At 40.9% G+C, this 26,230-nt stretch overlaps 1 protein-coding gene across 1 annotated transcript in view; it reads left to right on the forward strand.

Annotated features, from left to right (window-relative positions):
- Window positions 1-23,576, forward strand: part of LOC122058093 ((DL)-glycerol-3-phosphatase 2-like) — a 75,831-nt gene extending 52,255 nt beyond the window's left edge. The window contains exons 3-6 of the mRNA XM_042620556.1: window positions 4,975-5,035; window positions 5,141-5,288; window positions 5,654-5,733; window positions 23,144-23,576. Coding sequence (XP_042476490.1) covers window positions 4,975-5,035; window positions 5,141-5,288; window positions 5,654-5,733; window positions 23,144-23,276 — 422 coding nt within the window. The 3' untranslated portion in view covers window positions 23,277-23,576. The remainder of the gene's footprint in view (window positions 1-4,974; window positions 5,036-5,140; window positions 5,289-5,653; window positions 5,734-23,143) is intronic.
- Window positions 23,577-26,230: the final 2,654 nt, after the last annotated feature.

The raw sequence follows: 26,230 nt of genomic DNA on the forward strand, positions 1-26,230 counted from the left end.
GTATGTATTTTGTTGATGATATTATTTTTGTGGAGTTATGGAGATCACCTTGGAATTAAAAGGTTTTGAGATAAGTAGAACGGAGATTGAGTATATGTTTTGTAACTTTAGTTATATTAAGACGGATAATGAAATGGTAAAGGTTTAGGAGAGATGGATGTGTGGTAAAACCAGGAAGGATAAAATAAGGAACGAGCATATGAGAGCTGATTTGGGAGTTTCCTTGATTAATGATAAGCTCTGAGAAAGTTGTTTGCAATGGCATGGACATTTACACTGGAGGCCTTGGGATGCACTAGTAAGGTGTGACCTGATGCAGATTGAAGGATTTAAAAGAGCCAAAGGTAGGCCTATAATGACCATAAGGGAAGTAAAAAAAGGAAAGACATGCATAGTTTAGGACTTGTCCCAAGTATGGTTTTGATTGGAACTGTTTGGAGGGCAAGGATACATGTAGTTGGACCCATTAAGGGGGGATTTTACTGAGCTGTTGTTGTGTTGCTGTGTTTCTTTCCTTTCATTTTACTAGTATTATTATTATTTTGTCTATGCACGGATCCATGTAGCTGAGCCCATTTGGTTGGGATAAGGCTGTGTTGTTGTATGTGTGCCCAAATGGGACCAAGTATTCTAACCTAAAAGTGGGGTACATAATTTCCTAACTCTTGTTTGTTCTTAAAAGCCTCAATTTGCATGAGTAGCTTCCTATTATTTAACAAATAAACTCAACCTACATATGGACCTCTTTCTATAGCTCTCAAAGCAAGAATATTATGTCCACAAACAAAGTTTTTAAATCTATATTTTCAGAAGGAAAAATTTTCACCATTAAAATAAGGGGGTTTGCAAGCATTCATTCATTCAGGTGGTCCATTAAATGTGGTCATAGTCTTTTATCTCTTTTTAAGGAAAAGTCCTTAATAAATGAGCTCCTGCTCTGATACCAATTGTTGGATAACTTAGAGGGGTTGAATAGGTTATCATTAGTGGATTTAAACTTTTTTGTCTTTTTTTAAACTTTGGATGTGATTGTACTTAAAATCTCAGAATATAAAGATAAATAAACAAACACTTATAGTGGTTTGACTCAACTCAAGTGTAGTCCACTCCTCACATGTTCCACTTGGGAGGTTTCTACAAGTTTTTCCCTTTTAGTGCAGTAGGTGGGGAGGAAACACTTTTACAACTCTTTTTATAGGATAAGAGGATCTTTACAAAATCTCCTTTACAGGTAGAGAGGGACCTAACACAATCTTTTAAGGAGAAGAGGATCCTTTATCTTTATCTAAGTATAGTCTAGAATAAATTGGAAATAAACTGTCCAATACTAGAGTCAACCCAACTCTAGGACAAACTCAATTTAAAGTGGAATGAGAAGTTTGAGTATTACCTCATGTGTTGTGTGATAATAATATGCAAAAATGTAATAATGAAGTTAATGCACCTTGATGTCTTCCAAAAGAGATGCTAAATAATGTGGAAGACTTGTATGCAACACTTGAGTTATTCTTTGAAGTAGAGCACAAAGAACGAAGCTCGAAATCAAGCAATGATCACCCTGTTTCTCACTTTAAGATTTTAGATAATGACACTTGAGAGAGAATTGATTGTAATTTAATGAGCCTCAAGTGGGGTATTTATATGAGTGATTAACGGTCTTAAAATAGGTAAATAGATAATTACGATTGGCTAATTAAGTGTCCAACGGATACATTTTTGCTTTACCGGTAGTTACTGGTAGATGTTACCATTGGGAAAATATAGCAATTGGAGAAGTCAAACTAGCTGTTGGAGGCTTAGTCAGACCATCCGGTGGACCTCTGGCTAGCTGGATAACTTACCGGAAGGGTTCCGGTAGTTACCGGTAGTCTATTGTTTGTAAAAGCCTGACAAGAATTTCCAAATTACCGGTACATGCCAGAAGTTATTGGTAGGCTTCAGACTTTTGGCCTATAGGACTATTTGCAGGGAAAAAACCATAATTTTTTTTGTTTGGGCTCAGAATGACAAGGTTAAAGTTTTGTTGTCTTCATAATTTGTCGTTGTACAATTTTTGTAGAATGAAGAGTCTTATAAATCATTCATTACAAATGATTAAATTTCCCTTGAAGGTGAACCTTGTTGTAAGCACAACAAAGTTCCAACTTCATTTGGGTCCATTTAATTGCTATTAGGTATCACCTAGGGTCTTTCTAGGTTAATGACCAGTGCACTTATGCTAATGCATATGTAGTGTAGTGCTTGTGAAGTGGTGCTTATTACAAATGACTTGACTTAGAGCCCGTTTGGTATCGTTCTTAAAAAACTTTTCTCGTTTTTTCGTTCTATTAGAACAAAAAAACGGAATCTTATGTTTGGTGCATGGTTGTGGTGTTGTGGTTTTTTTAGAACAAAAAGTGGGAAAAAAATGAAAATAGGTCGATTTGACGAAACACCCAAAAGGCGTTCCATCGGGAGAGTTTCGTTCCAAATTAAAAAATTTGGAACTATCGTTCCCGATAATTCCCTTTGCTCTCACGAGTCCGCACACAGAGAGGAGACAAGAGTAGAGCGCCATCTCGCCACTGTGAAATCGCAAAGCTGGTAACTTCTAAACCTCTTCTCTTTCATCTTCTTCTCTTCTAATCGCAGAGCAAGTAAACCTCTTCATCCTCGGTGCCCTGTGAAATCGCTCATACGGGGAAGAGAGAGGTAACGTCCTGAAATCGCAGAGCAGGTAACGTTTCTTCATTTGGCTGCCTATTTACGTTTTCTTCCATCTATTCCTCAAGGATTTCTGATGAGAAAACCCTAAAAGGGAGAGGTTTTGGGATTAGAAGGAGACTCACCATGGACTATGATGGTAATCTGAGACTCTATAGCTTGAATGAATCAAATGAGTTGTAGAAAATCACCTGGGAAGCTCTCCAACAGATGAAATTTTGTTCATCACTTTGGGTTGGTGGTTTATTTTTAGGGGAAATGGAATGCAAACATCAATAGAGAATGGATACCAAGCAATATATAACCAATTTAGGAAGTTTACTTACAGAGAGTTGAGGAGGGCAACCAATAATTTCAAAGAAGAATTGGGAAGGGGAGGTTCTGGGGCTGTTTACAAAGGAGTTTTGGGTGACAACACGATAGTGGCAGTGAAGAAACTAGTAGATGTAATTCAAGGGGAAGAAGAGTTTTGGGTTGAAGTGAGCACATTTGGGAGAATTAACCACATGAACCTAGTGAGAATGTGGGGGTTCTGTTCAGAAAAGGTCCATAGACTCTTGGTGTATGAGTATGTGGAGAATGGGTCATTGGATAAGCCATTTGTTCTCCAAAGTCAATAGCAGTGGTTATCACAATAGTGATGGATACACTTTGCTGGGATGGAAGGAGAGGTTTAAGATTGCTTTTAAATATTTTTATTTTCTTACCCCCTATTTAACATTGCAGTTCATCGCGATCTCAGTGTGGGAAGAAGTTATTGTAAATATGACACTACCATCGATACTTACCAACTGAGAAGATAGATCATTGTCATGTGTTTCAGCAATCATGCCAATTTCTCACTTGGAGGAGAGCCATCACCTATTCACATTTGGGGGCTCCTCTCAGTGCAATAGAATCTATGTATTTGTTGGAACTCTATAAGCTATTGTGCATCCATCTGCATATTACTATGATTTTCATCCAAAAAAATGTTTCTGAAACAAGTTTTGCCAAACACCACACATGTTTTTCCGTTCTAAAACAAGATTCACCAAACACCCTTTTTTCGTTTAAAAACGGCATTTTGAAATAGAAACCAAAATTTCCATTTTTGACACGAAACGGAGTTTCTGGAACAGAAACGATACCAAACGGGCTCTTAGGTCTTCAATTTGTTTTCATTTTAGTCGTCTTGTAATGATCTTCAAACGTCTTTCTTTACGTCCTTGCATACACAATGTTTTCAAGTCAATGCTTAGAGTCTTGAAGATGCGGTGTTTTGATCCTTGCTGTGTTGTTTAGTTACCTTCATATGCAACACTTAATGGGTGATCGTTAAGTGCCTCATTTGTTTGTTATATGTTGGAGTCAAACTCCAGGGGTGAGTGGATATCCCCAACAATATTGCTCCTCCTTACCGGGGTGTCCTTAGGCCTTTGTTAAACATGACCATACCACCGCAAATGACTTTCTCGGAGCTCATCGTTAATCAGTGCAACTCCCAAATCAGCTTTAATATATTCATTCCATACTTTGTCATTCCTAATTCTCTGCACGTCCATCTTATTATCTTCATCTCTACTACACAGCTTCACAATATGACACTTCTTAACAGCCCAACATTCTGCCCTATACATCATAGCCGGTTGTACAACAGTCCTATAGAACTTTCCTTTAAGCTTTAAAGAACAAGTGTCAATGCTTGTCTTTTATCAGATTTAACCATAAATGTTGAGATGGGAGCAAAACTTATAATTTAAGAGGTGGGTACTTAGTCATAAGCTTTCTTACCTTTTGTGAGTTCCCATGTATGTGAGATGCCCTCATTATGGCAGTGCATCTATAATTTTTAATTTTTTTTTTGCACAAGTTTATTGGTGCTGTAGTTAATGTAAATGTGCTCTATTTTGGTTTCACATGTTGTTAGCCACCTTATTTTTTTTATGTTTTTTGCCCATTCAATTTCCTTTTAGTGGTGCAGTCTCATCACTCATTCGAGGCTTCTGTTATTTCTATATGCAAATTTATATCTAGTTTTATGCTATCCTTGTATTGATTGAATTATCACTTTGGTGTTATATCTTTAAATTCAATCTATATTATATTCTATTGATGAGTCAAATGCTTATACACTGCACATATAGTCCCCTTCATGTTTCAAGACTATGGCCTTTTCTGTTAGCAGCTTTGAGATTTAACTCCTTTTTTATTAGTACTCAAAACCTTCTTGTAATTGGGAATGCATTTACCTGGTGCACAGTTCATGACAAATTTTTTATCTTTTTTCAGGAGCCGCCCGGCTGATCAGACATCTACACAAGAATGGAATACCTATGTGTGTGGGAACAGGGTATGCTTGATCTTCTTGATTTTCTTGTTTAGTTCATAGAATATAAAACATTATTTATGAAGCCAATCGAAAGATTTGTGTGCTTACCTTAGAATATATGTACAGTTCTCATGGAAGGCATTTTGCATTGAAAACTCAGAGTCATGGTCAAATTTTTTCAATGATGGACCATGTGGTTCTTGGTGATGACCCAGAAGTTAAGCAAGGCAAACCTTCTCCAGATATATTCCTTGCTGCTTCCAAAAGATTTGAGGTATCACATCTTCATGAGTATTGCAACAATGACAATTTACAACTGTAATGTTATTTTTTTGGACAACTCCCACCCAACCCATAAACCCCCTAAATCCAACCCCCTTTCCCACATGAGGTGGAATTTGATTCCAGGTCTCCGCTATCAATGGCCGTGGACCTTACTACCAGGCTAATGGTGGTACCTCAACTCCCGTTCTGTTGATTGACAACTGCTACACTCCTTTCTTTTTTCCCCCTCACCCCTTCCAAGGGTCCAGTTTATCTCGTACATCTCAGCAGCTATGTTCATCTTTTTACATCAACAGCTAAACTTTGATGTCAATGGGAAATCAAAAGTTCTTACAACAATTTGTGCATGATTAGGGTGGTTCTGTGGATCCTCATAAGGTCCTTGTGTTTGAAGATGCACCTACAGGAGTTGCTGCAGCTAAAAATGCTGGGATGTAAGTCTATATGTATATTAACCCCATACATTTGCTTAACATTCATTTTCTTAGACTTCCTGTAGAGATGGTCAGTTGGTACGATTTCACTACTCATGTTACTGTATTGCATATCATCACGAATAGCATTTAACGTCAAATGGCATGTAATGAAAGAGGCATCATCCTCACAGATCGTTTAGAAAGGGTGGAGGGGGTGGGATTATAAACCTTGGATCTGATAGTCTTGCTCCATAATGTTTTGAAAATGGACATTGAATAGTGTCACTGTTTGACTGTTGACACTGATATGAAGATTTGCAATAGTAGCTTTAGAAACTGAGACCTGGGTATTCCAGTACAACTTAAATAATTTAATCTTTTTAGTGTCCAATTTAAACAATTAATCATTGCAATACAGGGAAATTGCATGAATGGGACATAATATATGATTCCTGTATAACTGAATATGTTTAATGCATTTTTGTTGACATGAAATAATAGTAAGATTGACATGAGATTACCTTCAGATTTTGAATTTCTCTCATTTCCAATCATGGTATGTTGTATTCTTGATAATATCGTGTGTTCTGGCTTGAAGATACATGTGATATATTCCAAGAAATCTTAGCAAAGAATGTACAGTAGCAAAGAATGGTCTCATCATAGTTTGCCCAACTCAAAAACCAGCGAACATATGAAACAAAAGTATGAGAAAGAAGAAGAAAGCTTATCTATTGTAATGTCTTTGATTGAATATTGGTATCCATAAGGAAAGTTTCAGATTCAAACCTCACACACAGAATCATTGGCTCAAAACCAGGCAATGGAGCATCGCACCAAGCAACTGTATCTCACAGCAGAAAAAAGGCAAAGCCAATAATCAATTATCAAAATTGAATGGCTTGTGTGGAAGTAGCCTACTTCTAGAAAATAGACACAAAACTAGAGTTAGCAAAGAAATCAGAACTGGTAAAAACATGAGGCACTGTGAAGCTCCTTTGTGGAGGGCAGTTAGCAATCCACAGGGACAGCAGACCCAATACACATATGACTTTCACGGCTAGAAGCTAAAATAGCTGCTGAGACTATGAAGATTGGGGTCAATATGATTGAAAATTGCATTGTTCCTGGCCTTCCAGATCTGCCACAAGGTGGAAGACCAAATAAGATGCAAATCTACCAAAAAAAGCAACATTTTTGTAATGCACAAAAAGAAATTGAGCCACTCTTAAAGGTCTCACCAGAAAACTGGAAGTGCCAAACCGTAGAGGGGATACTAACCATACCATCGAGGCAAAAGAGAATTGAAATAATGCATGAACAATTGATTCATCTACGTTTGAACACAAAGGACTACTAGCAGAAGAAACCATATTACGTCTGGCCAAGAGTTGCTTCACAGCAATAGCGTCATTACAGCATCTCCAAACAAAGAGTTTGATTTTGGGAATCAATTTTAATTTCCAAAGGTGCTTCCAAAAAGGGGCCTGAAAGGGGGAAGCCTGGAAAGTGGAGGATAGAGCACAAAAATAGGCAGATCTAACAGTAATCAAACCCAAACAAGTAAAGTTCCAAACCCAACGGTCCTCCCTTGGGGTAACATGCAAAGGGATTCGGGAGATGGCTTTGCCTCAGCAGCAGAAAGGCAAGAATGAATAAGATTTAAATTCCACTACCTCCGAGGGTAATTCTAAGGTCCCACACAAATATGACATTTGGCAGCTGGTTCTTGCTAAGAATGCGACCCCAGGTAGAGAAGGGAGCCAAGAATCCTTAAAAACTAGAGTTGAGGCCCCATCCCCAATGTTCCTCCTTAGGCCTCGGGAGAGAAGATCCCTACCCTTAAGGAGGCTTCGCCAGCCCCAAGAAATGTTGGGATTCAACGAGGCATTATGAAAGGAGCAATGGGGGAAGTACTTGCCCTTTAAAACTCTAACCCGCAATGCATCCTGATTATGCAAGAGCCTCCAACCTTATTGAGCAAGGAGGGCATGATTTTTTTTTCCCTGCTAAAAGGTCGATTGTATTAAGAGAAAAAGAATAAAGTACAAGAAGAAAAGACACTTTGAACTTCCAGAGGCAGAGATAACTGAGACAAAGATCTCCAAAGACTAATCCCCACCTTCAGCATTGCCATCAGCAAGAGAGACCAAATATCACAAAAAAACAGAAAGTAAGCTAGTATCCACTAGGATTAACTAAATCGAAATCGACCTCTACCTTGAGCGTCTATTTGAAGGTCATCATGAATCTTAGTTTGCCAAGAGGTTTGATCCACTAAATTTTCTGATTTCGCTGCAAACTTGGCAAGGACGTCTGCAATAGGATTTGCTACACGATAGTAGTGGGCTATTTTCCACTAAATGCTCTGTAAGAAATTTTGGAGAGATGTGCAGTGTTGCCAAACATACCAAGGGACTAAACCCTTCGAAGCCATAAGCACCACTGCAATCGAATCACTCTCCATCCAAACTGATGTAGGGGGGTTCCTAGGTGACTAGGTCTCCTACAAGATTAACTAACTAGGTAGGGTTAACTCAAGGGGCTTAGGTAGATAGGACCAAAGAATCTTAGCAAACACGACTAAGCATGCAAGATAAAAAGAGACTAATAAACAAAGTAGCCAAAAACAATAATAATCTAGATGGAAAAACACATAAATTCTTACTCAAGTTTCAAGTGGGGACATGGGGAAGGGAACAAACGACAAACGAATATTAGGTTCAGCACAAATCCATCTAGACACCCAAATTAGATATGCAAACAATCGATATCCTCTAGCAACCAACTAAAGTAGAAAATCAGCAATGGTTCTTTGGAGATATAACAGTGACGAAACAACTTAAACAATCGGTAAAAATAGGCATAAACAAAGGGCAAAGGCAGGTTTCAACGTCAATGGGCTGCAATGTATAATAGGGATTAATGGAGGTGAGGAGGGTTTAGTTTAATGCTTTACCATACCGCTGTTCAGATCTGAGGAGAGAAAAAGAGATCAAGGTCCTCCAAAATAAAGAGGTTGCAGTCCACCTTTAGTTGATGAAGATAAATCCAGCCGATTGTAGAGAGATCAGCACCAGCGGAGGGTAAACAACAACCGAGAGTAGTAGCAGCAGTGATGTAATGGCAGCAGTGTATAGCAGCAGCAGTGAGGTAATGGCAGCAGCGTGCAGCAGCAACAGTATTGTAACGGCAGCAGTATGTAGCAGCAGCAGTGAGCATCGATAGGGGAGGTCAGCAGTAACAAAATAGCAGCAGAAAAAAAAATAAGACTGAAAAGAAAGAGAGGGAGGCGAGACAAGAAAGAAGAGAGAAGAGAGAGCCGAGAGAGTAAGAGAGGGAAGAGGCGAGAGAGAAAAGTGAGAAAACGAGAGAGAGAGAGAATCGTGAGGGGTTTGGGGGTTTTCTCTTAGCCTTTTTTTCAATTAACATTCATTACTTGAACCGTGGCCTAAGCCATTACATAAATATCAATTTAATTACTAAAAATAAAAAGAGTCAATTGACTAGTAAATAAAGACTTTCTAAAAACTAATCAACCAATAAAGTAGTTTCCTAATTAATTAAAAGATTAACAAGGAAAAGAATATACTACAAATAAACTACTAAACTAATAACTAATGGGGCCCACAAGATCTACTAAAATCTGGAAAGCGAAAGGGGCTCGATCCAGCGTTGGAATGGCTGGATCGAGCTTTCCTTCTTCGTCCTTTTTCTTCTTCTTCTTTCTATTTTTCCAGCCACAAAGATGGCTGCTTCTTCTTCTTCTTCTTGCGCCTGTACACTTTGATGTCCCCATCAACTCTCCCCGGCTTGGAAGAATTCACCTCTGGTGAATTAAAGCTCATGTAATACTCAAGTAGGTCTGGGTTGAGTTGTTGGCTTCTTGCATTGTGATCCAGGTGTTGTCAATTTCCGGACGTCCATGCCACTTGACCAAGAACTCTCTAGAACCTCCAGTGTGTGTGGACACAATCCTCTCATCAAGGATTTCTTCAATTTCTTCAGTTCTCCTCGTGACCTTAGGCACAGGTGGTAACGAGGTGGGGGGAAGTGGTTGGCTTGGCTCAGAAGTCTCATCAATGTTGAAAGGGAAGTCTTCAAGGTCATCAGGATAAAAAGAGGTGAAGGTAGAGGTACCATGGTATGGGACTAGGTCTTCAACATTGAAAATATTGCTGATCTCCATGCTAGCTGGCAGATCAAGAACATATGCATTGGCACCTATCCTCTTGAGTACCTTGAACGGACCTATGCTACGAGCATGTAGCTTGCTCGCTTTTCCCCTAACAAAACGTTGTGGCTTGATTCTTACCATCACCATATCACCCTCTTGAAACTCTTGTAGCCTTCTGTGCACATCTGCCTTCGATTTGTATTGCTCATTGCTCAGTGCTATCTGTCTCCTTATACCTGCATGCAAATCATGTATATGCTGAGCAAAAGATTCGGCTGACTGGGAGGTCCTAGAACTAGACACGACTGGGATAAGGTCTATGGGTGCCCGAGGCTGGTATCCTGAACAGATCTCAAAGGGGGACAGACCAGTGGTACGGTTCTTAGAACTGTTATATGCAAACTCGGCCTGGCTAAGGACTCGATCCCAACTGGTAAGGTGTTCTCCTATGAGGCAACGCAATAAATTCCCTAAGCTCCTATTGACAACCTCGGTTTGGCCATCGGTCTGAGGGTGGAAAGCTGAGGAGAAACGGAGTTTCGTGCCCATCATCCGCCATAGGGTCCTCCAAAAATGACTAGTGAACTTAACATCCCTATCGGACACTATGGTGAGGGGTAACCCATGGTACTTGACAACCTCGTTAAAGAAAAGTTTGGCTACTATGGATGCATCGGAGGTCTTAGAGCATGGGATAAAATGGGCCATCTTCGAGAAGCGGTCAACAACCACATAAACAGAATCATGGCCTCTCGAAGTTCTTGGTAGACCAAGCACAAAGTCCATGCTAAGGTCCTGCCAAGGGGAATGGGGAACGGGTAGGGGAGTGTATAAACCCGTGTTTTGCTTTTGTTGTTTGGCGGTCTGGCATGTCCTGCACTGACCCACAACTCTAGCAACATCCCTCTTCAGTCCTGGCCAAAAGAATCGGTCCTCAACGAGGGTGATGGTCTTATCGCGACCGAAGTGGCCAGCGACTCCCCCAGCATGCAATTCCCAGATCAGAAAATCTCGGAGTGAAGTCCTGGGAATGCACAACTTGCTTCCTTTAAAAAGAAAGCCCTCCCTAAGTAGGTAGTCCGAGCGGTTGACTGGGTTGCCTTCACTCAAGGAGGTGAACGGCTCTTTAAAATCAGGACAGGTGGGGTATTGGTCCTTGACTCGCTCGAACCCTACAACCTCTACACTCATTGCTTGGAGTAGCACACTAGCCCGACTCCTAGCGTTGGTGCGACTGAGGAACATGTTCACCCGGCTCAGTGCATCTGCAGCAGTATTCTCGACACCAGGCCTGTGCTTGAGTACAAAAGTGTACTCTTGGAGGAACTCAACCCACTTGGCATGTCTCTGATTGAGTTTCTTTTGGGCACTAAGGTACCTCAGAGCTTGGTGGTCAGAGAATAGTACGAATTCTTGCGGTAAAAGGTAATGTCGCCAATAGTGCAATGATTGGACAACCGCATAGAATTCCTTGTCGTATGTAGAATATCGTTGCCTAGCTTCATTAAGCTTCTCACTAAAATAGGCAACAGGGTGGCCCTCTTGTCCTAGGACACCACCTATCCCAATACCAGATGCATCACAGTTAACTTCGAAGACCTTAGAGAAATCTGGGAGGCGCAGGACTGGAGCTTCAGTCATAAGCTTTTTAATCTCACTAAAGGCCTTCGTAGCACTCTTAGTCTATTGAAACTCCTTCTTTTTCATGCAATCGGTGATAGGAGACATAATGGAACTAAACCGGTAGATGAACCTTCTGTAGAAAGTGGCTAAACCATGGAAGCTTCGTACCTTATGAATGTTAGTTGGCTCAGGCCACTCTACAATCGCCCTCACTTTCTCAAGGTCAGCAGATACTCCCTGAGCTGACACAACAAATCCCAGGAAGATGACTTGATCACTCATGAAGGTGCACTTCTTGAGGTTGACAAAGAGTTTCTCTTGTGAGAGCATATGAAAAACCTTCTGTAAGTGATCCAAGTGGGAAGACGGGGTCTTACTATAGATGAGGATGTCATCAAAGTAAACCACTAGGAACTTGCCAATGAATGGTTGAAGCACTTGATTCATTACCCTCATGAAAGTGCTAGGTGCATTTGACAAGCCAAAAGGCGTGACTAACCACTCAAAGAGGCCATCCTTTGTCTTGAAGGCTGTCTTCCACTCATCTCTAGGCCTGACCCTAATCTGGTGGTACCCGCTCTTGAGATCAATCTTCGAAAAGATCGAAGAGTTGGCCATCATATCCAACATATCATCAAGCCTAGGGATAGGGAACCTATACTTGATGGTGATCTTATTGATGGCCCTACTGTCAGCACACGTATGCCAGGTGCCATCTTTCTTTGGCGTGAGCAAGGCAGGTACAGCACACGGGTTAAGGCTTTCCCTCATTAATCCTTTTTGCAACAGTTCATCCACTTGCCGTTTGAGTTCAGCGTGTTCTTTGGGATTCATTTGGTAATGGGGTAAGTTCGGGAGAGAGGATCTTGGAACCAAGTCAATAGCGTGCTAGATGTCACGCATAGGCAGTAACTCATCAGGTAGTTCCTCAGGGAATAGCCTCTCAAATTTCCTCAACAAGGGTTGCACTTCTCTAGGATCCTCAGTGAATAAGTGCGACCTATCGGTATTACTCTGTACGGTAACTAGAGTATAAATCACCCCTGACTCGTGACACTCTCCTTCAAATTGTTATTGATTTAAAATGTTGAGTGTTTTGGTGGGGGCGTGTTTGGATGTACTTCCCTTGTGTTCTGGAATCCTAACTTCCCTAGGGGGATTGGGTGTCAGTCTGATCTTCTTCCCTTTGAACTCAAAGACATAGGTGTTAGACTTCCCGTAATTGGTGACATCCCGATCATATAACCAGGGCCTACCTAGAATGATGTGGGCAACATCCATCTCTAGGACATCACACCACACTCGATCCTCATATCCTGCAAAGTGTAGGGGAACTAGACACCTCAGATTTACGGGAATGGTGGACTGATCAACCCAGGAAACCTTGTAAGGCTTGGGGTGGGGTTCAGGTTTGAGGCTCATTCGAGCAACAACGCTCTTGGCGACCACATTCATGCAACTCCCGCTGTCTATGGCGACGTGGCAGTTCTTACCCTGATGACATGTGTAGGTGATGAAAATATTAGTTCGTCGCCAATCGTCGCTATTCTTAGGTTGTAAGACCATACAACACACAATGCCGAGCTTGAGGTCACCGGCCTCCTCGGTGTCCTCATCAGATATGGTCTCATCTGGCCTATGGTCCTCATACTCATGGTCCTGAAAACCCTCTTGGTCACTTTCCTCAGGGGTCTGCTCTCCTACATAAAGATTCCTACTGGGACACTCTCTGGAGAAGTGACCAAACCCACGACACTTGAAGCACTGTTGTTTCCCACTACTCTTGGGCGCTTCTCCCAAAATTCCTTTACCCTTGTTGTCAAATTGACGCTGTGGTGTAGTAGGGGGTTTTGGGAATCCAGTTGAGCCTTGGGGTGGTTTTCTAAATTGGGACTCCCCAGCTTGGAAGCTCTTCCTTTGAGAATAAGTTCTCATGGAGGATTCCACCTCAAGGGCTATCCTGAAGGCCTGTGGAACGTCTCGCACTAGGTGGGGTGCCATACGAGATTGAATTTCAGAGTTGAGCCCGATAAGGAATCTGGATAGTGTCTGCTCAACATCCTCCCGAATACGGCTTCTAATTTTTAATTCATTGAACTTGCTCATATACTCGGTCACAGTTAACTTCCCTTGCTTCAGGGTATTCATTTCATTCAACAACTGGAGCCTATAAGTGATAGACAAAAATTCCCTCTTGAGCCACTCTTACATCTCTACTCAGGTGGTGATTGGCTCAAGCCCTAGGTGGTCTTCCTGGTACTCTAGGTCTGTCCAGAAGTCCTGGGCAGCTCCAATAAGCTTGAATTTAGCAAACCGGTAGCGGACTTCCTCTGGCATATCATAGAAATCGAAGTACCTATCCATCTGCTTGATCCAATCCAGAAGGATCCTAGCGTCAATCTGACCATCGTAGGTAGGGGCATCTACCTTAATCGTAGGTAGGGGCATCTACCTTAATCATCCGTCTGACATCAAAGCCCCTATCATGGTGCTCATAGCCCTCATCATCTCCATATTAGGTTTGGCGTCTTGGCGGTGGGCCTCGACCCCTACCCTGATCCCTACCACACCTTAGGCCTTGGAAGTTATCCCCTATCTGGTCATAACCGTCAGTCTGGTTATTTTCGTGTACTTCCTCAGGGTTAGGGCCTCTGCCCCTAGGTTCATTACCAGTTATGTTACGGCCTTGCCGTCCATCAGGGTTTTGGGCACTTGTCTCGAGGGTAGCCAACTTATCGGTAAGGGCTTGGAGATGGATAGCTTGTGTTTCCTGTATGGTTTGAACAACTTTCATGAATTCAGCCAGTTGCTCCGATTAGGTGGCGGTGTTAGGAGGGTCAGACATATCCTGGTATGCTCTACCACTATGAGTGGACATAAGGAGATGGGCAGCCAAAGGTACGGTTGCCACCAAAGACTCAAGGTCTACTCAGGATCTCCAATTGAGATAAGTAGTTAGCCCTTTCAATCTTGAGGTCAGAAATCTCCCTCTCGAGTATATGCCTTTGGAGGGAATGACGTCCAATGCTATTTGGTCCCGCCAACTTAAGAAAGAAAAGGGTGTCCTCTAATCTAAAGTATTGCTCTCTTAGCTCAGACTCGATCACGGACAAACGGCGATGGAGACTAGACCTCAAAAGATAAGACATGTAAACAAGGGACAGCAGCACTTAATTACCCTCAACTTAGACAAAACCATGCTCTGATACCAAGATGATGTAGGGGGGTTCCTAGGTGACTAGGTCTCCTACAAGATTAACTAACTAGGTAGGGTTAACTCAAGGGGCTTAGGTAGATAGGACAAAGAATCTCAGCAAACACGATTAAGCATGCAAGATAAAACGAGACTAATAAACAAAGTAGCCAAAAGCAATAATAATCTAGATGGAAAAACACATAAATTCTTACTCAAGTTTCAAGTGGGGACATGGGGAAGGGAACAAACGACTAACGAATATTAGGTTCAGCACAAATCCATCTAAACACCCAAATTAGATATGCTAACAATCGATATCCTCTAGCAACCAACTAAAGTAGAAAATCAGCAATGGTTCTTTGGAGATATAACAATGACGAAACAACTTAAACAATCGGTAAAAATAAGCATAAACAAGGGGCAATGGCAGGTTTCAACGTCAATGGGTTGCAATGTATAATAGAGATTAATGGAGGTAGGGAGGGTTTAGTTTAATGCTTTACCATACCGCTGTTCAGATCTAAGGAGAGAAGAAGAGATCAGGGTCCTCCAAAATAAAGAGGTTGCAGTCCACGTTTAGTTGATGAAGATAAATCCAGCCGATTGTAGAGAGATCAGCACCAGCGGAGGGTAAACAACAACCGAGAGTAGTAGCAGCAGTGATGTAATGGCAGCAGTGTATAGCAGCAGCAGTGAGGTAATGACAGCAGCGTGCAGCAGCAGCAGTATGTAGCAGCAGAAGTGAGCATCGATAAGGGAGGTCAGCAGTAACAAAACAGCAGCAGAAAAAAAAAAATAAGACTGAAAGAAAGAGAGGGAGGCGAGACAAGAAAGAAGAGAGAAGAGAGAGCCGAGAGAGTAAGAGAGGGAAGAGGCGAGAGAGAAAAGTGAGAAAACGAGAGAGAGAGAGAACCGTGAGGGGTTTGGGGGTTTGCTCTTAGCCTTTTTTTCAATTAACATTCATTACTTGAACCGTGGCCTAAGCCAATACATAAATATCAATTTAGTTACTAAAAATAAAAAGAGTCAATTGACTAGTAAATAAAGACTTTCTAAAAACTAATCAACCAATAAAGTAGTTTCCTAATTAATTAAAAGATTAACAAGGAAAAGAATATACTACAAATAAACTACTAAACTAATGACTAATGGGGCCCGTAAGATCTACTAAAATTTGGAAAGAGAAAGGGGCTCGATCCAGCGTTGGAATGGCTGGATCGAGCTTTCCTTCTTCGTCCTTTTTCTTCTTCTTCTTTCTATTCTTCTAGCCACAAAGATGGCTGCTTCTTCTTCTTGCGCCTATACACTTTGATGTCCCCATCACAAACCTTTATGAGATCCATATCCTTAGCTTGCTGTAAGCCAAGAAGTAAAGCACGGAACTTTGCAACGAAGTTTGTGGTAACACCAAGATAGATTCCAAAAAAAGAGATGACTCTCAAACTATAGTCTTTGAAGAGACATCCCCAACGCTTGCTTTCCCAGAGAGCAACCATCGATGTTGAGTTTAATCCAGGATTTTGGAGGACGGCACCAAAATACCTCATGCAAGATCTTATGCCGACACTAAGGCCAAAATTTGTCTGTAGTTTCTTAAAACTCCGTTATACCTGCGTGAATTTCTTTCAAACCAGATAAAATATGGAGTAAGAATGAATCCTGAGTGCCAAGCCTCTTTGAGACCAAGGAGACGAGATTTTTGAGACCACCATTTGCTATACTCCACCATAGAGGCATAGATGTAGATTGCATACTCCAAGCTACTCCATAGATTGATGCGAAGGAAGACCAAAGAAATCTTGCACACTCACATTCTAGCATGCATGCAAAGATCACATCTAGAAGGGAGGTAGATCCCCTTGGCTTTGACCTTGTCATCACATGCAAGCTTCTAATGAAGAAGATGCCATCCAAAAATTGACTAACGAGGTTGGAGATAATGACCCCAAATAAGATTGGCCCATCCCATCTTTTGATTCTAATTTCTCAAGCCTTCCCAAGCAGATTTAATAGAAAAATTCCCTAGAGGGGAAAACACCCAACTGCACATTCGTTTGTTTGGCTCTCAGAGATTGAATTTTCCCGACATTATAAAAAATTTCATAAAAGACAACATCCTAGAGGGAAAACCCAATGGCCATCTTTATAAGGGCGTCGACCTTAGTGTCCTGACCCTGAAATAGAGAGGGTCAAGAGAGGACATATTTTCTATAGGAGAGGAACCCAGCCACCTGTCAGGCCAGAATAATATACTTTCTTCATTACCAACTGCCCATTGCTCATTAGAAGAGACAAACTCCCGCACCTTCTTAATTGCCATCTATATAGAGGAACTTTTATATCCACCTTTCATTGACCTATCTGGGTTGACAAATCTACCACAAAAAAATTTAAGCATCATCGATTCATGATGCTTTATTTTATAAAATAACTTACAAAGACAAGCCTTATTCACCTCCCGAAGACGGCGAATTCCAAGCCCTCCAATTTTTGGTTTGCACACATTGTCCCATTGACAATGATAGTCAGTATTACTTGTCCAAATAAATTTCCTCATCCAACGTTTGATCGTCTGGATAATGGTTGCTGGCCACTAGTACACTGCAAAGTTTGTGAACGGGCATTCCTGTAATTACAGAGCGAGCTTTGATCTTGTCCATCAGAGGAAGCATCCTATTTTTTGAAACTCGATCTTTGAAAATCTCCACTCCAAGGTATTGAATGGGCAGAGAACATATTGGGCTTCCCAAAATATTAGAGATAGAACGCCTTATGTGGGGAGCAACATTACCGAAGAAAAGCTTACTTTTCTCCAAGTTTACTTTCTGACTCGAAAACTTTTGGTACTTTGTAAGGAAAGAGCTCAAACTCTTACATACTTAGCCTATGTGTTTACGAAGATGAAGATATCATCGGCAAAAAGGAGGTGACTAGGAACATGAGTCCCTCTTGGACCTGGGAGGGCCATTAAATTCCTGGAATCAAGTATATTCGACAGACCCCTACTCAAAACCTCCTCTACAAAAATAAAAAGAATAGTGGAAATAGGATCACCTTGCCGAAGCCCTCTCTCCACCCCAAAGAAACCCCAAAGAAACCAATTAGACCACCATTGAGAAGAACACAAATTCTTTTAGATAATAAAATCTGGTGAAGCCATTGAATCCACTTGTTTGAGAAACCAAATTTCTTAAGGACGGAAAAAAGGAATTTCCAAGATAGAGTGTCAAAAGCCTTCTGCACATCAAGTTTGATGCCCATGCCCCCTCCACGCATTGAAGCATACATCAAATTTGACAATTCTGACGCCGACCACACATTAGGAGATATGATCTTACACTTATGGAAGGCACCTTGCTCTTTAGAAATCAATCTGGGAAGGAGATCTGATAACCGAACAGCCATGATTTTGGATAGGGCTTTATTTCCAGCGATTAGGCCCCTCAACTTTTGGGATCAGGGTAAAAAAGCTGTTAACACCTTTGGAATTTTCCCAGTGAAAAAGAATTGCCTAACCGCCCTGCAGAAGCTTTCGCCTACTATATCCCAGCTAACTTTGAAAAATACACAAGAACATCTGTTGGGACATGGGGAGCTGTCCTGGTCGAGATCCCATACTACCTGTTTTTTTTCCTCCATTGTAGGTATATACTCTAGCATAGCAAGATTGGTCTCATTTAATTCCTCAGGAATGCATTGAAGAAGATCTAAGTGCTCAGTGAAGGGAGTTGATCTATGAAATCCTTCATAAAAATTGGAGATATAAGAAGATAGCTGGTGACGCCCTGGGATGAATGTTGTGTCTTCCTTCTTGAGGGAACATATCATATTTTTCGCTCTTCTAACTTTGACTGAAAAGTGAAAAAATTTGGAATTGCATTCACCCATTTTCATCCATTTCAATCTAGCTTTTTCTGCCCACAGCTTCTCATGATTCTCTCCTGCTTTAAGTAACCTTGTTTTGGCATCTGCTTCCTTGGAAAAAAGATCATCATCCATGCCTTCGAGCTCAATTGCATCCTAGACAACTTCAAGGTCATTCCTAGCCGCCTTAAACTCCACGTCAGGATTGGGGAAAGCAGATTTCTCCCAAGACTTCAAGTAGGCTTTAAATTCTTGAGTTTTTGCGAGAGCTTCAGGATAGGACATACCCTGTCATTACCTTCCCACGCAGTTTTAATTGTTTGTAGAAAGTCCTTATGCTCTGTCCAGAATTTGTGGAACCTAAAGGGAACATTAGGAGGCCTAGGAATTGCTTCAGAATTGATAAGCAGAGGAACGTGGTTAGAAACTGAGATTTGAAGAATCGATTGAGTACAATCCCGAAAGAAATTCAACCATTCCTTATTATAAAAACTTCGGTCAAAAGTAGCAGCTACATTACCTCTTCGTTTGTCCAGGTAAATTTCTTCCCCTAAGAAGGAGTAGTTATCAAGGCATAGGTGTCCGCCATTGCCTAGAACTTGGCAGTTGAACCCAGTTGAAACTACCCGACCCTCACTTCTCGTGAGATTGAAGGGTAGCATTGAAGTCACCAAGGGCAATCCAAGGGAGGTGAAGATTGACCAATCCAGCCAAGCTAGTCCAAAGAGCTCTCCTCTGCACTCAAGAACAACTGGCATGAATTTGAGAAAGTAATACCGATTGCCCTTCCCAAATCACTGAGATCATCACCTGCTGGTCTGACATTTGCATGATGACAGATTGTTGTAGAGATTTTCTCCATAGAACCAAAATATTCGGATGTTTATCATAGCGGTTGTTGTGAATAATATCAGCTACATATCCAAGTTTGTCGAAAAATAAAGCTGGAAAACTAGCTGAATCCACCATTGGTTTGCATAATTAACAATTTATGGATCCCGTAGTGTTAGACCTGGTTGTCTGACCACTTGTATTCTCCTTTACAAACCACCCCAGCAGGGACATTGGTTTGTTCTAAACTTCTAGCTGCATCATCAATGTTGAGCACATCGGGAAGGATCACAAAGATGCGACCCTCCCCATCCTCCGTTTCAAGGATGGAGGAGATAACCATATCCATTGTTGCCGCTCCCTTATTTTTAGATTTTTGACCAGGATGGGAGGATGAAGCTACAACAGTACCTCCACGCCCTCCCCATCTGGCTGATCTTGTTACAACTGCATCTTGTTTCGGTGGTAACACGAGTATCTTCTTGGGAAGGGACAATCCTCACTCATCTCTCTATATGATTATCTCGCACACGATCTAGAGAAACAGAGGGAGGAGCAATGGCATCTGCTTAGGCAGTGAGACAGCATCAGATACCTGCTCATTGCCCTCAGTCCCAGAACAATCACCTGACCCATAACATGCTTTCACACCCAAATCCTCTCCATCGGTTTGAAGAGGATCAGAATCTTCTATATGAGGATATTTTTGATTGCCAACAACTAATTCCGTGGGAAAAAGGAGGAGAAGTTGTTGCCACCGTGTTAGTTTCCAAAAGCGCATCTCCTTCCTTGTACCAAACCTTCAATTTGTAATATACTTTCTCGAGTTGGACTTCTATGAATGGGAGGAATTGGAGAAATACTAGGAAGTTAAGATCCCCTTAGTGATCCCTCCGCTGATTTGACCCCATTCGCCCTTAAATGGGTAGAGTTAACTCCATCTTCTTCCACAAAAACTGCGCCTTGAATTGCCTCTGCCCGATCCTTCTCTGATTGACGGTCATCAACCAAATGTTTCTACATTGATACTTGATAACCCACCTTCCTGCAGTAACCACATCTGGTCATCCTGTCCTAAACAATCATTCATTGCCTGAAGCAAAATTCCTTTGTGGAGCTTGGTTCATGACGTTCCACCTGTATGTCTTGAACACTGGTGAAAGATTCTGAAGCATCAATCTCAACTGGCACGCGTGCAAAGTGGCCTATTAATCCTTGTTGAATTCGATGATCCAGAGCAACAGGCCTACCCACTGCCTTTGCCATTGATGATAGCACATTCTCTTGCCAATATTCAAGAGGAAGGTCAGGGAAATGAACCCAGACCAACTTGGTAAAGACCTGTTTCTCGTGAATATTGAAATCAGGTTTTATCGCTGAAACCTGATCAATTGTCCCTTGAAGCAAACATGACTTCTCCGCCAAACTTCTGCCATATCCCCTTCCGAAGAAAACTGAAAAATAACATAGCCTTTCCCCGGTGGGTGCGTAATCACCCCTTGTCTCAGGTTCCTGGTCTCGGCCGCTTCTTTCTTGAGGCTGCTTAGAGGTCCCAGACGAAAATTCACATGACCAATCAATGCAAAACGTAACTTTTTCTGGACACTTTCAGTCTTCTTGTGGGATGATCACTCGAGTGATGCTGCCTGCCTAAACCGGCTCTACCAAGAGCATCGATTTCGAGCCAACTACCTCCACCAACGACATTGGCGAAGGATTTCTTCTGAGGAACCACTCCTATCACTTTTGTTGCTTCCTTCTCCCTACTAATACCATCCGTATGGTTAGTCTGACCTGATGGACCACGATCTACCTCCTCCCTGGCACCACCATCACCCTTACTCGATGTCTTTGTTTTTTTGCTTTTTTTTTTTTTTTTTTTTTTTTTTTTTTTCCGGATGAAGAAAACTCGATGTTTATGTTTCTCCTCCCAAGTGGCCTATGTGGAGAGTTAAATAAATTGATCTGATCCTTTTGGTTGATGCAACTGAGTTTAACAAGGATTTTCTTCCCACCGCCGAAAGGAGGCTTTCCTTCCAACCCGAAAGTCTATAGTCTGAACACGTTCCACAATTAAAGAGAACAACTCTTTCTGTGATCGACCAAAATCAGAAGGCAAGCCTAAGTACTTCTGTAAGTTTGACACCACACAAAATCCCAATGCCAATGAAGCATCCTCTTTAACCATGGAGGGGATATTAGGACTAAACCAGACATTAGACTTTGACATAGTTAGCATCTGCCCCAAAACCTGAAAATAATCAGATAAGCCCCCAAAATCTTATGACCCTCTGCACTACCCAGAAGGGTGAGATACCAAAGGGCCAAAACGGTTTATGGAGACTCCCGAAATAATTTTTTGAGCTTCAGCCTTCTATTTCTTTAAAAAACAGAGTTTTTTGGCTTTTGGCACCCTGTGTATTAAGTATATCGGTTCAATATAGTTCTGTACATAAATATTTTTGTGTAGACAGTTCTGAATTTTATCCACACATTGGTAATGTCTTGTGGAGACTTTGCACTCTGGACAATAGTCCCAACATGTATAGAACACATTCAATGCTGATTTCTACTAAAATAAGCTCACTTCTTTGATTTCTCTGAATAACTTCCATTATACAAATTGAGTTAATCCAATTAAGATCAGAAAACAGGCAGTTTTGGGTAATTTTTCAATTTTGAGGGAGAAGAAAACTTTGAAACCAGGAAACTCCTGGTAATTTTCCCAATCATGATTTCAGGTCCTTGGGGTTAAAGCTTAAGGTTTTTCTACTTCATATTGATTAAGGTACTAGCTAGAGAAGGAAATTTAAGAATTTAAACTAAAATTTGAAGTAAATGTAAAGTGAACAGTTTCAAGAGCAAGAAACTAGCATGGAAGGTATAGGGATAAGTATGGAGGTGCTAGACCCTCAATGCTTGAACTAGAATTAAATTCAATCAGATTCTTGAACAAAGAGCATTACTGGAGTTGGCACCATCAGAAATTATACAGAGCCAGCACCTCCCCCACCTCCCCACCCCCAAATAAAAAAAAGAAAAAAAAAAAGAAAATGTTGAACAAAGTAATACTTTAGCTTTGTCCAGTATTTTACAGAAAAAGATTATAGACCAAATGAGGGTTTCAATGCCTGAAAATATGAACACAACAAAAATGGAATTTGGCCTGTTGGGTTGGTTGGTGTTCCAATTAACTGGTCAGATTCTAACATCGGTGGTTGTATATATTCATTGTCATTTTGGGTCCTGTACCTATAACCGTTTGAACCAAAGGAGATGCGAACTGATCAGAATTCAATGCCTACAATAATTTAAGTAATTTTATTTGGATTTTTGTACTTGACAGGATCAAATTGTGCTTTTTTCCAAATGATTAGATTTGTGTATTGTTTCTATAAACTGGCTCTGATTATTGTAGTTTTGTGAGATGTTGTAAGCTTCATTTTTTTACTTTCACTGTTTGGTTGTTCCAATTTCATGTCCATTGCGTCTCTTTTTGCTTTTGTCCCCCATCCCTACCCTCTCCCAGAATAACTCCCCCATTATTACTTTTTTTGTGCTCTGAGACAGATGTGCAAGCCATCTTCTTTGGAATCTCTGCCTTTAAAACCTTTAGCAAAGTGTAGTTCCCCTAAAACCTATCAAAAAGGTTCCTAGTTATTAGCTGAACATTCTGGGCTGTTATCTTTATCCATTCATCTTCTGATTTGTATGTTTTGTTCGCGTTTGACATGCAGGTCTGTAGTTATGGTCCCAGATCCGATGTTAGATAGTTCTCACCATAAAGCTGCTGACCAAGTTCTCAGCTCACTGCTGGATTTCAATCCTCGCGACTGGGGCCTGCCCCCATTCCAAGATTTTCCGGCCTAATTTAACGCCACTAACTTAATGTCTAGTGCTGCAGTATAGAATATGTAGAAGTGACTGCCTGGTACATCTGATTTTTCAGAAACATACAACCAGATTTTTTTTTTACACTCCAGGTTGTCCACATTATTCATTGGACTTTGTTGAGACTATTCTGTAGTTTCCTGTAATCTCATTAGCATCTACATTTTTAATTTCATTTGGAGGACACAGCTTCCAGTTAACTTTGGATTCTATAATTGCCAAGTATTTGTATGTGTCTGGTAACTATGAGGAAGAAAGATATAAAACCTTTGAGATCAAGAATGCTTATAAGTACCACTTTTTATATTTCCAATTTCATGGGAAGGAAATTTGTCTTCAACTTAAGATGGTAGTTATAGAAATTTTGTATATCCTACGGTGACAGATGTGTTAGAAGTCTAGAAACATGTCAACAAAATGTAATTATCTTGCTCCAGAATGAAGGCCAGTGCTGTAACCTTGTTCATGAATAATTCGTGACTTCAAAAGAAATTTAAGTATTTGTGCTTTTATAATTTCCCGAAGCTCAAAACATAAAAGTTGTAGCTCTATGAGTCATCTTTCATATGGTTTTAAGTACTGGTATCGTATCGCCTGAGATTGATACTTGATACTTGATCAATTCGGATTAGTTACCCATATCGTTTCAGTGGTAAAACAGTACAAAAAATGTATATTTTTTTTTTTTTAAAGCAAATGCAAAAGTGATTGATATGCACCGATTCGATTTGGATCGATATCATATCAGTATCATTAGAGACCTATGTCGAGAACTAAATCCTTGATTGCAACTCAACTAAAAACAATTGAGCCTTTTCCCATATGAAACTGGGTCGCAGATATGTGGATCCTATTTCACCATTTGACCATTCAAAGCAGTATCATTGTCGAACCTAATCCATGCATGTCTTCTCTCATAATTAGGTCGAAAGTTATTTTAAGACTTCTCTTGCTGTTTTTCTTCTCAAAACTGTTTGATACAGTAGAATTGATGTGATTTGTAACAAAATTGGTCAGCGATTGGATTGAATCATAGACTAAAACCATAGGAGGATAAAGCTGGATTTAGATCGTCTGCTATTACAGGGCATGTAGCGCACATCCAACGATGAGGAATGCTTTGTGCTGTGTTTGAGCACCTTGGGTTGCATGTCTGAGTGTTCCTATCGTTGGATGTGTGCTATAATCCCACTAAAATCCCTTGTTCCTATCGTCTCTTCACATCTATTATTTTTTCAAATAACATAAATACTCATTCAACAATAAAGTGAGAGGTGTATAGGATCCGATTCCTCTACGGCGCAACAGGGGTGATAATGCACATCCAACAACCTAGAGCACTCAGACACAAACCCCAACACATGCTCACGTGCCTCGACATGCTCTAGGACATTGAATATGCATTGTCACCTCTGCTGAGCCGTAGAGGAGCCTCATCTGGTGTGGAGTACCTTGTTTGGTCAAAGAACCCTCTGCCTACACAAATATTAAAATCAGAAATAGGCCATACATGAACTTGCACAAACTTATCCTTTAAGGAACTATTAAGAGGTAGAAAAAATGTTTCTATGGGAGAGTATGACCCTTATGCCTAGGGCCCTAGACACATGAAGAGTGAAGCAACCGACTCTTTGGATACTTTCTTGTGCATTCCCATTAGTCCTTGTGCATATGCAGGAACTGTACTTCCTCATCACAAAAAGCACATCTCAGAAGAAGTATTAGCTTGGCCCAGGCCAAACTCAAATTAGACCAGCATTTGGCCAGACATATACTTGGACCAAACTTAGGCTTAGATGAGAATTAAGGACACGAGATGGCACATCGCACACCCTGCATGCGTACCCTAGAAAAGAGAGTAAAATTGACAAAACTCTTTTCTAATGCTTTGTAGTTGCCGACAGAGAAAACCTACCTTACATGGTTACACATATGGGAAGAAAAAAGGGTGCACGTGCAGTGCAGTAAGCCTCGTTCTCACGGGGGCAGAAGATTCAACTGCTTGACGTGGTGGTTAACTCAACACGTGAGTCGGTGACGTGACAAACCCATGATGTTGACCCTCTCTCTCTCTCTCTCTCTCTCTCTATGTATATTTCTCTCTTCTTGCTTGCTTCACATTTCCTTGTCATTATCGCCAATAATAATAGAAGAAAGGAATAGATATATAAACAATCTCTAGTCTCGAGAGGCTCCAAGCCGTGAAGCCGACGAAGCCACCTTCGTTTTCAACAAAAAAACTAACACTGCCACCTAATTAAAAACACAGGGCAAGGGCATGGGCATGGGCGGCCGAGGCAACTGTCTTTCTACCACCTGCCATGCGCCCATGCCCATCTCTCTCTCATCTTTGTGGCGCTTTGTCTCTTCCTTCAATTACATCACCATCTCCCCCTCCCCCGGCATGAGTGAACGTTTGTGTTGGATCAAGAGAAAATTCAATTCGTCAACAGAGACAAAATGAGGCCCTTATATACATGCTAGTCTGCACTATTTGGATTTTGAGGTCGATTCTTATTTAATTTCTTTTTATGGTCATTAACATTCATGCCTGAGCAACGTTGGGCAAACTGTGGTACTGTTGGTGGCATGGTTTGAGTAGTTGAATCCAGTCGGTCAGAATCGGTTGGATCATAGCAGTATCGATTGATTTTGATTTCAATTCTTGACTGGTATTGTATTGATGGATCGATATGGAAGACATCAATTCTGGTATTTTAAATCATGATTATTGGTAATTCAAGATGCAACAAATGAGTATAATACATGTTGGTTTTTTTTTTTTTTTTTTTGGTAAAATACATATTGGGTTTCAACTCTTAAATTTAGTAAGGAAATTGAGTCTAATATAATTCGATTATACGGCCTTTTTTTTTGGACGGGGCTTTGAAAAGGAGAAACAGGGAAATTCTCAGTACCTTTTGCATGGGAAA

This window comes from Macadamia integrifolia, chromosome 12 (assembly GCF_013358625.1).
Source record: "Macadamia integrifolia cultivar HAES 741 chromosome 12, SCU_Mint_v3, whole genome shotgun sequence".
Classification (NCBI taxonomy): domain Eukaryota; kingdom Viridiplantae; phylum Streptophyta; class Magnoliopsida; order Proteales; family Proteaceae; genus Macadamia; species Macadamia integrifolia.